We start from the raw sequence: 12381 nt of genomic DNA, 5'->3' as shown, positions 1-12381 counted from the left end.
GGCAAACAGATGTGTGGACAGTTGACAAGTTTCGGTTCAGTTCTCAGGTTATTGCTGATGTTTGGTGTTTTCTTTACACACTCATAGCGGTCTTCAAATAATGTTGCTAGTTCACCCCACCCTGACAGTGTGTACTGTATGAGAAAAGCCCACCTGTAAATCAACCATCCCTGTCCTTTCACGATCCAGTCTCTGGAACGTTCCATGACAGATTGACCAGGTGAATCCAAGTGAAAGCTATGATACCTTATTGATGTCACCTGTTAAATCCATTTCAATCAGTGTAGATTAAGGCGAGGGGACAGGTTAAAGAAGGATTTTTAAACCTTGAGACAATTGAGACATGTTTTGTGTATGTGTGCCATTCAGAGGGTGAATAGGCAAGACAAAAGATTTAAGTACATTTGAACAGGGTATGGTAGTAGGTGCCAGATGCACCAGTTTGAGTGTGTCAAGAACTGCAACACTGCTGTGTTTTTCACGCTCAACAGTTTCCCATGTGTGCATTAAGAATGGTCCACCACCGAAAGGACATCCAGCCATCTTGACACAACTGTGGGAAGCATTGGAGTCAACATGGGCCAGCATCCCTGTAGAATGCTTTCGACACCTTGTAGAGTCCATGCCCCAATAAATTGAGGCTGTTCTGAGGGCAAAGGGAATGGTGGGTGCAACTCAATATTAGGAAGGTGTATGAGAATAACATTACAGAAACCACTCATACGAGTACATGCAAGTGAGGGTATTCCGGGGTATCTTCGAGCAGTGGAAATGCATTAGCTCAACAGACCCTGCAAATGTCAGAGACTATGGGATGAGCAATTAGTTTGAGAGCTGCACAGCCTTCCTGAAGTCTGCTACAGGCACTTGCATTGTCCCATCTTTTTGGGACAGTCCCAAAGGTGCAGCTTTTGTTGATCCAGATAATCCTTCAAAGAAAAGAGCAGAGATGTTTTTCCTTGACATAATCCTCCCTATTTCACATCTTGCACTGGTTTGAAAAACATTGATTACTAGGTACCAGCGAGTCGAATTTGAAGTTGATTTTAAAATGTGTTTAAATACTCTGTATTCAGTTATGATTTACAATCACTTGTAACTACTGCATGTGAATACACATTTGACAAAAATTATGTCAGTGTACCTGGGTCAAGGCATTTGGATGTTTTCTTAGCGATAAAGCCTCTGACACCTCCATACAGCACCTCTAGACTGGATTCTACTCACAAACACAAAGGACTCAGTTATAACTTTACCATGGTTTGGAGTGTTAACAGAGGAACCAAAACACTTTTCGTGTACATCAAGTAGAGAACAACAATGCTCACAGATATGTTGAACTCCTCCAGAGCAGTTCTGGGCGTGTTCTTGACCACAGTGACAAGAGCCAGCACCCCTCCACTGTCAGAGAGTTATAAGTCAGCTGCAGGGACACAAAACATCTAAAGTCACCCTAGTTCCACACCACACAGGTCAGTGGATGTGAGCCCTGTCAATCAAGCACCTACTGTCAGCACTCCAAGAGTGTCGTTGGCCTCCAGCCCTTGCACTGCATGCCCACCCCCTCATTGGTGATGCGGTTGTAGTTGAGGTCTAGATATTTCAATACCAGAGTGTTGCTGAATTTCAGTGCCTCTCTTAAAGTCAAGGCCCCTTATTCCCAAAGACATTCCAGGACAGGTCTAGGTGTTTCAGGGTCACATTCACCTTTGTGAAGAGGAAATATCTTCATCACATACTGTTTACCGGTAACTATTTTTTTTTAAAGGAACAATTACACTTTGGATGTGGGAATTGGGATGAGTATGTTTATCCACACCTTGTGACCGGCACAGAAAGCCACAGCTCCTTTCATTTGCAGATGTTCCAGCTTAAGTCTAGTACCGCCAGACCTTCATAATTTGCTATAGGATTACAAGGTCAGTGACAGCAGATGCAAAACGCTAAACACTCACATTGTGAATGATTGTAACCCAAATGACTCCATGAGACTGCTCAACCGTAATGATGTGAGATGCAGACATAAAGTGAAATGGTCTCTACCTAACATCTGCCCCAGATGCTCCCCACTTCTCCCACAGAACTGATTGTGGCTCAAGTCCAGCTCCTTCACTCTGTAGTTGTTCAAAAGGGAGAGATATTGCAAGTAGCTAGCTATAGACTCCAATGACAGTAATATCATCAATATGCCTGCATTTTGTAAATGTAATTTCTATTCACTTACTGCCAGGGCATCTGCAAAACCTTTAGCATCGTCCTCTATGTATCCATTCCCTTTTGTTGACATTTTTGAAAAAAAGATTCACAAATAAAGTAGAGAAATATAATATATACTTAACAAAAATATAAAAGCATCATAAGGGAAAAGGGGATACCTAGACAGTTGTACAACTGAATGCATTCAACTGAAATGGCAAAGGAGAAATGCTCACTAACAAGGCTGTAAACAAATTTGTGCACATCATTTGAGAGAAATAGGCTTTTTGTGAGTATGGAATATTTCTGGGATCGTTTATTTCAGCTCATGAAACATGGGACTAACACTTTACATGTTGCGTTTATATTTTTTTCAGTGTATCTAATGAACAGAGTTTTTTGTTTTCATTTTCAAATCTGTGTGTACTACCTGAAAGTTTGACGGATTTGATGGAAATGTTGTCAAGCAACATTTTTGCTCTGCACTCAGCGCCTTCAGACAGTAAGCGATTGTTGGACAAATTCTACTAGACAAACAGTGGGCATTTTGTAATACATCTCTTAATGTCAAGGACTGCATGGCCTGCACGACTCCAATGCCCTCTTGTGGCAGATTGTGGGACATATAGCACATCATACTTGTCCCACTTCTGAATGAACATGTTTAAGAGATGTTAATGCTACCAGATACATTTACATTACCTTCTTACAAAGAACTCATACAAACTTACCAGATGGTGAATGATGAAATTTGCCTTCAACATCACCACAGGGTATTTGGCTCCCTCAGCCAGCAGGTAGTTTCCTGCCAGCTCCAGGTTGGTGATGTGCATGGTCCCTGTTCCCCCTCAGAGAAGTCTGAGAACAGTAACCCAGCACTGGAACTAACAACAGAGACATCTGAAGTACAGAATCCATCAGTCAAGGACAACAGATGATAGAGTGATAGTCCATGTCCTGTTGATGAGCATTCCTTGAAGTTGATAATGTGTCAATAGACATCCAGCAGACTTATCACCAGGGCAATGACCAGCGCCTCCCCCCAGGGGTCCTACACCGTGGTGCCCAGATTCCAGAGGAAGTAAGAGACAGGAACCACTCGGACCAGGTTGCAGGCCTGCAGGTACATCTCAGCGGTGGTCTTTTTCACCTCTAACGATGATAAGAAGTGGTGTCACTATCAGACAACCATCAGGGTGAGATATGCATAAAACAAATCAACTTACAATACAAACAATAATATATTGTAATAACTACTGTGATCTGATGGGGGTTTTTATCCATAAAATGTCAATAAAATAGCACACTCATCAACCTCCAGGTCTGTATCCCACTCATCATGCAGGTCTAGGTCTTCTGCAAGGGATGGACTGACATTATCTGCTTGGCAGACTCGAGAGATAGGATAGACATCTCCTGTGTTCAACTCTCACGAGATCCAGGTCCACCACATATACATGTTGAAATATTATTTTGCATTTCAGTATGTCTTTCATTGATACAGTGCTTCCCACCATATGGTTCTCTACATGAACAAAAGTATGTGGACACCTGCTTGTCGAACATCTAATTCCAAAATCCTGGGCTCTAGCAGGGTAGAAATTTGTCGAACTGACTTGTTGGATAGGTGGCATCCTATGACGGTGCCACGTTGAAAGTCACTGAGCTCTTCAGTTAGGCCATTCTACTGCCACTGTTTGTCTTTGGAGAGGAAGGCCCTAAAAATTGTCAAAGACTCCAGCCACCCTAGTCATAGACTGTTCTTTCTGCTACCACACGGCAAGCGGTACCGGAGCGCCAAGTCTAAACAGCTTCTACCCCCGCATCTAAACAGCTTCTACCCCAGCATCTAAACAGCTTCTACCCCAGCATCTAAACAGCTTCTACCCCCAAGCCATAAGACTCCTGAACAGCTAATAAAATGGCTACCCAAACTATTTGCACCCCCCACTCTCTGTTATTATCTATGCATTGCCACTTTAATAACCCTACCTGCATGTACATAATTATCTCAACACCGGTGCCTCCAGCACATTGACACATTGACTCTGTGCCGGTACCCCCTGTATATAGCCCCACTATTGTTATTTACTTCTTTTTTGTTGGTATTTTCTTAAAACTGCATTATTGGTTAAGAGCTTGTAAGTAAGCATTTCACTGTAAGGTCTACCTGTTGTATTCGGCGCATGTGACAAATAACATTTGATTTGAGATTGCATGGCTGTCTTCTCGATTTTATTCCACTGTCAGCAACGGGTGTGGTTGCAATAGCCGAATCCACTCATTTGAAGGCATGTCCACATACTTTTGTATATATAGTGTTTATCATGAAAAAAATATATAAAATATTCCTGGGTAGTACACCATTGAGTATTATAGATTTGGGAGGATTTTCACTGTCAATCCATAACATTTCTGCATTCACAGTTCCAGACCATAATGTTTTACAAATAGGCCCTTTTCCAGTGCACGACACACTGACGTTACGCGACTCTTGGCTGCAACGCCCGTACGTTGTTATTACTTCTAAACCAAATAACTTTTTGGGGTTGTCATGCGCTTACAATAATGTTTCGATTCTTACTTGAACAGTCGCTAAGATTATAGTTGGTTGTGATCTTTGCAAAATAACTATTTTTAATGCAGCAGGTAGCTAGAATGCTAACGCTCATTGACATTGGGTGTAGCAAAGACTAGTCAATGTTTTACTGGTTGAAGTTTACGTGTTTTTGTAAGCATAATGCAGTTGATTTGCGATGATGACACAAATATTATATTAAGCAGGTCATTCATACGAGCCTTAAAGTCCAATTATAATCCAAAAGTAGTGTGAACTGCACTAATTAGCTGGCATTCCATAAGAATTTGCATGTTTTGCCACCATCTCGTGCAGCACTGTTTACAAACACATAAAAGGAGTCTATATTCCAACGTGCAGCTTTCTTGTTATCACTATAATGAAGTCTGCCACTGAGATGGTTGTAGTGTATTGGGTTCACTTTTTTTTTTAAAGACAATTATACATAATTAATGTGAGCATACCAGTGAGGGGATTCGATTAATCTGGCCCGGATGAAAGTTGATTGCGTTCGTTTTAGAACCGGGCTAGCTGCCCTTGGGCATGAGGAACTGGGAACTCCGTGAAAAAAGTAAACATCGGAGTTCTGGAAAGAATTTCCGACATGGAATTCCGAGTTGAATGACCATTCAAAACGATGTTCCCAGTCGGAACTATTTTCTTTCGCCGAGTACCCAGTTGTCTGATTTGCCTAGTTAAATGTTAAATACAAAACGCATTTAAATCAGAAGTCGGAGATTTCCGAGTTCCTAGTTGTTTTGAATAGGGAAAATGCCCACGCTAAATCGTGTCAAAACAAAAGTGACATGCAATTAAGCACATGGAGTAATGAACAGGATTCTTAGTTTTTTCAAAGGTGATTGTTTTTGATAAAACGCGTAATCTGCCTTCCAACTGAAAACTAGTTAGACAATTAAAACATATTTTATGGAAATTGATGTTTTGTTGAGAACATGACCTCGTGGCGCAGATTATTGTTCGATTTGAGAAGGGCACTCATCCCGTTCATATCACGGGCCATAGCCCGGTGCCCCGCGGCTCGGCATGATCGGGTCCGCCCAATCATTGGGACGGAGCATGATTGGGAGCCTGATATTTTACGGGCTTTACCCGTTAACACGGCTTATAAACTGCGTCACAGGTAAACCACATACAAACAAAAAACATTTGACACATAGATGTTTGTTTTATTGCCTGTACATTTTCGCCGAACATGATGGCTCGTTTGGGTGCATAAAGTCGAATGGCCTAATAGCTAGCTCTAGCTAACTAACTACACGTCTCGTAGCACATATTTAGTTGGAGTCCAATTTTTAATCGATGATTTAACTAAAGGCTAATCTGGTCTGCTTTAGCAACCGCATGCTATTTGAGTTTGAACATAATCTAAATAGCAAACACATGGCATTGACATTTTAGCTAGGCGCAATGGATTCTAAATGTACTGCGTGACGTCACATGAGTACCACGTGCATATGTTGTGGTGTGTGCAGTGACTGACAGCTTTTTGTTTGATTTTATGAGGAGTAATGATATAATTGCTTAAAATATTTGTTTTATTATAGATGCATGCAGTAATAATAAGCTAGTGTTTGAACACATATGTAAGTTATCGCACCATTTCTTTATACAGAACCCTTGAAAAAGGGTTCCTCTGTGTCCATTAATGACAAGAAGGTGTGGGATGGTGAAGTCCCTTCCAAAAGATTTACTAAAACGCAGGCAGGCCTGCTGGATCCGTGGCTTAGTACATGCAGCGGGCCCCCAAAGGCCAAGAAGGATCCCGGGAAAGTGACTGGGGAATGGATGAAGGAGAACGGCGCACTAGAAAAGGAGAAGAGTAAAGAGGCAGAGATGAAGAAAAGCACTGTGAAAGAGGTGATGGTGTCTGAACCAGATAAAGACAGGAAAGAGCCTGTATTTGTAACTCTGGAGGGTCGGCTGCTTGATGGAGTGAAGGAAGAGGAGCCAGAGGTGAGAGACGGCATGGAGGAGGACGGGGTCAGAGAGGAAGGTCCAAAGCAGCAGGACCAGGAGCAGACTATCCTCTACTCAGAGAAGCTCATGAGGGATGATGGCGTGCCGGAGGCTCCCTGTTCCCCCACAGAGGAGTCTGAGAACAGTAACCCAGCACTGGGGCTAACACCAGAGACATCTGAAGTACAGAATCCATCAGTCAAGGACAGCAGGACAACAGACGATAAAGCGATTGTCCATGTCCTGTTAGAACAGATAGTGGAAAAGATGAGCATGGGAGAGTCAGTAACCAAGGCACAGGTGCAAAAACCGGAGTGGGAGAGCCAAACTGCAGCAGGACTAGACTTGAGCTCTTTTGTAGACCCACATGCAAGCACTAGTGAAGTGCCTGCTGAGATATGGGATCCTGGGCTGGACCTGGTCTCCCTTCTCTGTGAGGCAGAGGCCCAGACACAGCCATGGGAGAGTAGGGCTCAGCCCCCACCCAAGGGCTGGCATTTCCCCATCGGCCCTGGCTTGAAAGAGGTGTTGTTCTGCCCTTCCACAGCGTTCCCAAGCATGAGCTACTACCCACATTCACTGGAGAGAGAGACCTTCGAAGGTGAGCATTTTGCATGATATCTGTTACATTAAGTACAGGTTTTTGATTGATTGTTTGTGAACCCACATCACCATCAGAATATCAGTGTTACCGTTTGCTTAGACATCTCTCTGCTTCCCCCTCAGTGGTGTGGAGGGTGTGGGAGGAACTCAGTGAGACCCACACAGCGCCAGAGCCTCTCCAAAGGCCCCCCTCAGAACCCCGGCCCCTGTTTGACTTCACAGTGATGTCTTACAACATCCTGGCCCAGGACCTGCTGGAGGCCAACCAGGAGCTGTACACACACTGCCCTCTAGGGGTGTTGAGCTGGGACTACCGCTTCCCAAACCTCACACAGGAGTTCAAGAAATGGGAACCAGATGTCAGTCTGACCTTACCAAATTAATACAGTAACATCTATTGACACTGTGTTGCTGAACAATTGTCATCGGAGTCTCCTTGTGAATTGAGCTGTATGTTATTCCCATGTGTAGATCCTGTGTCTGCAAGAGGTCCAGGAGAACCACTTTACAGAGCAACTCCATCCTGTCCTTTGTGACATGGGTAGGTCCAAGTTCCTCAGCATCTGTTAATGGCACAATCAAGACCATTGCAGAATAATGCAAGTCAGCTACACTTAGTAACAGACGTGTAATAGCTGTTTGTATATCAATATTTGTAATTTTGTGGTTCAATCCTCAAGGCTACACCTGTGTTTACAAGCGGCGCACCGGCACCAAGACTGACGGCTGTGTGATTTGTTACCGCGGCGACCGTTTCTCCCAGGTGTCAGAGAGTCTGCTGGAGTTCTACAGGCCAGAGTGTGAGCTGCTGGACCGAGACAACGTGGGCATTGTCCTGCTGCTCCAGCCAATTATCACACAGGGGTCAGAAGTCACTGCCAAGGGCCCACCCCTCTGTGTGGCAACCACCCACCTCCTGTTCAACACCAGGAGGGGTGACGTGAAGCTGACCCAGCTTGCAATGCTGCTGGCAGAGATCGACTACATCGTGAGGAACTGCAAGGTGAAGGGAGAGCACTGCAATGTTGTTCTATGTGGAGACTTCAATGCTCTGCCCAACATGCCTCTCTACCAACTGATCACGACAAGACAGCTTTACTATCATGGTCTACCTGCCTGGATGGTGAGCACACTACTCCTATGGAAAATGACTTGTCAATTTTAAGCTACTTAATGGTGAGTTGGTGTTCAGTATCTCACCTTGGCCAATGGGTTCTGTGTTTTGCTTCCTATGTGTGACAGATATCAGGTCAAGAGGATCTGTCCTTCAATGTCCATCATAGGAGGGTATTCGCTCCCCTTTGGCCAAACACCGTGGGCATCGATGACAACTGCCAGTACACAACTGTAAATGAGCCAAAGAGTCAAATCACGTCAACCCAGAGTCCAGAACGTATGTGTCAGTCTTTCTGTTTGGACCATGTCAGGGTGGATTGTTGGTCAAGCTCCCATTATGACAATTGGTCGATTCATCTTCTCACTCAGTATCGCCATTTAAGTCTTGTGTGATGGTCTGACTGGCCACTCTATATTTGTTCTTCCTTTGTAGGGAACCTGCAGTACAACCATGGCTTCCTGCGGCGGCTGCGTTTCTGTGAGGCTGCCTGTGTCCGGCCACAGGACCTGGAGCTCATCCCAGGGGTCACTGACAACACACCTGGTAACACACACACACTAAAACTAAACCCCAAAACATTTAATCTCAACTATACCCACGGCAGGTGAGACCCCAGAGCACAGTTGTGTAGAGAACAGTGAATGACTCCTGTATGTTACTCTTTCACTTATTTCCAATAGATCCTGAGGACAAGCATCCTTATACAACAAGGTCAGATTTTATGTTCCTTTTCAAAGGGCCACATTTCATGTTCAATTTTGTTTATACGTCATATACACCTGATGTACACAGTGCAATAAAATGCTGACCTGCAGGTTCACCTCTCCACAATGGGGAAAGTAATTAAGTGAATAAAACCATACTAAAAGCTCAATTCATTTAAAAAAAAAATATATATTTATATATATATTTTTAAATGCAATTAGAATGCACTCAACGAATTGAAGTAGGATATTTACACTTGCTGAGGAATTGTGCAATGGATTGTGTGATCAGAAATTGTGCACTAATATACAGTTGAAGTTGGAAGTTTGCATACACCTTAGCCAAATACATTTAAACTTAGTTTTTCACAATTCCTGACATTTAATCCTAGTAAAACTTCCCTGTCTTAGGTCAGTTAGGATCACCACTTTATTTTAAGAATGTGAAATGTCAGAATAGTAGTAGAGAGAATTAGTTATTTCAGCTTTTATTTCTTTCATCACATTCCCAGTGGGTCAGAAGTTAACACACTCAATTAGTATTTGGTAGCATTGCCTTTAAATAGTTTAACTTGGGTCAAACGTTTTGGGTAGCCTTCCACAAGCTTCCCACAATAAGTTGGGTGAATTTTGGCCCATTCCTCCTGACAGAGCTGATGTAACTGAGTCAGGTTTGTAGGCCGCCTTGCTCGCACACGCTTTTTCAGTTCTGCCCACAAATTTTCTATGGGATTGAGGTTAGGGCTTTGTGATGGCCACTCCAATACCTTGACTTTGTTGTCCTTAAGCCATTTTGCCACAACTTTGGAAGTATGCTTGGGGTCATTGTCCATTTGGAAGATCCATTTGCGACCAAGCTTTACCTTCCTGAATGATGTCTTGAGATGTTGCTTCAATTTATCCACGTAATTTTCCTTCCTCATGTAGACATCTATGTTGTGACGTGCACCAGGCCCTCCTGCAGCAAAGCACCCCCACAACATGATGCTGCGACTCCTGCGTTTCACGTTGGGATGGTGTTCTTCGGCTTGCAAGCCTCCCCCTTTTTCCTCCAAACATAACGATGGTCATAATGGCCAAACAGTTCTATTTTTGTTTCATCAGACCAGAGGACATTTCTCCAAAAAGTATGATATTTGCCCCATGTGCAGTTGCAACTCGTAGTCTGTCTTTTATGGTGGTTTTGGAGCAGTGGCTTCCTTGCTGAGCGGCGTTTCAGGTTAGGTCGATATAGGAATCATTTTACTGGGGATATAGATCCTTTGTACCTGTTTCCTCCAGCATCTTCACAAGGTCCTTTGCTGTTGTTCTGGGATTGATTTGCACTTTTTGCTCCAAAGTACGTTCATCTCTAGGAGACAGAACATGTCTCCATTCTGAGCGGTATGACGGCTGCGTGGTCCCATGGGGTTTATACTTATGTACTTTTGTTTGTACAGATGAACGTGGTACCTTCAGGCATTTGGAAATTGCTCCCAATGATGAACCAGACTTGTGGATCTCAACAATTCTTTTGCTGATGTCTTGGCTGATTTATTTAGATTTTCCCAGGCCTTGAAATACATCCACAGGTACACCTCCAATTGATGTCAATTAGCCCAGAAGCTTCTAAAGCCATGACATAATTTTCTGGAATTTTCCAAGCTGTTTAAAGGCAGTCAATATAGAGGTTGTAAACTTCTGACCCACTGGAATTGTGATACAGTGCATTATAAGTGAAATAATCTGTCTGTAAACAATTGGAAAAATTACTTGTCATGTACAAAGTCGATGTCCTAACCGACTTGCCAAAACTATAGTTTGTTAACAAGAAATTTGTGGAGTGGTTGAAAAATGATTTTTAATGACTCCAACCTAAGTGTATGTAAACTTCAGACCTCAACTGTAAATAGGAGTCCAGTAGCAGCAGGCTGTAACGCAACAAAATGGGGATAACGTCAAGGGTTTGAATACTTCCTGAAGGCACTCTGACAGTGCTGAATACATGTTAAATGTAATAACATTGTCCATGTCCTTCCTCAGGTTCAGACAGACTATCTCCCATTACCTGAACCTGCGGTCAGCCTACGGCCACTTCATCCCTGGAACAGACCGTGCTGAGGTGACCACGCTGCACTCCGAGGTTGGAGCTACAGTCGACTACATCTTCTACTCTCCAAGGCGTGGCATTTCTGGTGCTGATCAGAAAGGTAAGGGGCATGTATCCAAAGGAAATATATATAAATAGCCATTGATATTGTCCTCCAGTCTAGTAAGTGTATAGAGAAAGAAGAATTGAGAGATGGTGTACCAAAAACGTTGTTTCAGGTGGAGGTCAACGGCAGAGCCAAGGTCTGAAGCTGCTTGGTCGTCTCTCCCTCCTACCAGAGGAGGACCTCTGGTCAATGAACGGTTTACCCAATGAAATGTTCCCCTCGGACCACCTCAGTCTCCTGGCCAAGTTCCAGCTGGACCTGAATCCTGTGTGATTTGGGCTGTCTATGGTCAATTAAGAATCAGGAGGACAGAGGTCAAGCATTTAAACATTTTTGTTCAAACCTTACATGATTTGCCCATGGCACAATTCCATGTTTAAAAGTGAATACTTACTTGGTCCCTGGGGCTCACAGAGAGTTTTGAGTCCCATCTAATACTCTGCTTGTTTCCTACCTGAAGAAAAACTACTCAGCCCAATTTCCAGAAGAGATGGGATGTCCTCTGAATTATATTTGTTAACATGTATAGAGAGAAAAAAATAACCAAGGTTAGATTCAGTTAGTTGGAGTTTATTTGACAAATGCTCTAACTGTTAAGATATGAATACAAGAAGCTTTTAGATTTAGAAGTTTATGGGGATTTTGTTTACTCAGTTTGTTCACAATCTGCTACACTAGTAAATTGGAACATTTGTCTTAAAACATTTACAAACTGTGAAATAATTGAATGTCAATGTTTTCTATTTATTTAGCTGTTTTCCCCCCTATCCTCTGGCTTTGGTCCAGTCAGTATTATTTGTTCAAGTGGTAGAAATCTTAAATAAATCTAACAATAGCTTGGCAGTCTAATTAGGGTGATCTACATCATCTTTGGGTGTTAAAATTGTGACCTGAATGTTGGCAGTGCCACACTGAGATGGAAGCTCTCTCGCTCTATTGAGGCACTCTGTCAAGGAGAAGATGAGTGTGGCTGGCTGAGGCATGAATCAATTATTCATTCAGGTTGCAGGG

At 43.1% G+C, this 12381-nt stretch overlaps 1 protein-coding gene and 1 long non-coding RNA gene across 2 annotated transcripts; one reads left to right on the top strand and one right to left on the bottom strand.

Annotated features, from left to right (window-relative positions):
- Positions 1-695: 695 nt before the first annotated feature.
- On the bottom strand, positions 696-2383 carry LOC115138969 (uncharacterized). Its single transcript, XR_003865041.2, has 3 exons — positions 1329-2383; positions 1145-1219; positions 696-929 (listed from the first exon to the last, which is right to left on the bottom strand). It is a non-coding gene; the product is annotated as an uncharacterized LOC115138969 (long non-coding RNA).
- Positions 2384-4663: 2280 nt separating this feature from the next.
- On the top strand, positions 4664-12219 carry angel1 (angel homolog 1 (Drosophila)). The gene is made up of 10 exons (XM_029675389.2): positions 4664-5915; positions 6408-7352; positions 7478-7713; positions 7826-7895; positions 8035-8477; positions 8597-8747; positions 8904-9014; positions 9152-9182; positions 11198-11364; positions 11483-12219. The coding sequence occupies exons 1-10, from the start codon at positions 5819-5821 to the stop codon at positions 11641-11643; spliced, it is 2412 nt and encodes an 803-aa protein (XP_029531249.1). The 5' UTR covers positions 4664-5818; the 3' UTR covers positions 11644-12219.
- Positions 12220-12381: the final 162 nt, after the last annotated feature.

This window comes from Oncorhynchus nerka, linkage group LG12 (genome assembly GCF_034236695.1).
Source record: "Oncorhynchus nerka isolate Pitt River linkage group LG12, Oner_Uvic_2.0, whole genome shotgun sequence".
NCBI lineage: Eukaryota > Metazoa > Chordata > Actinopteri > Salmoniformes > Salmonidae > Oncorhynchus > Oncorhynchus nerka.
Note: the sequence above shows the minus strand (reverse complement) of the source record. Positions and strands in the feature narration are given on the sequence as shown.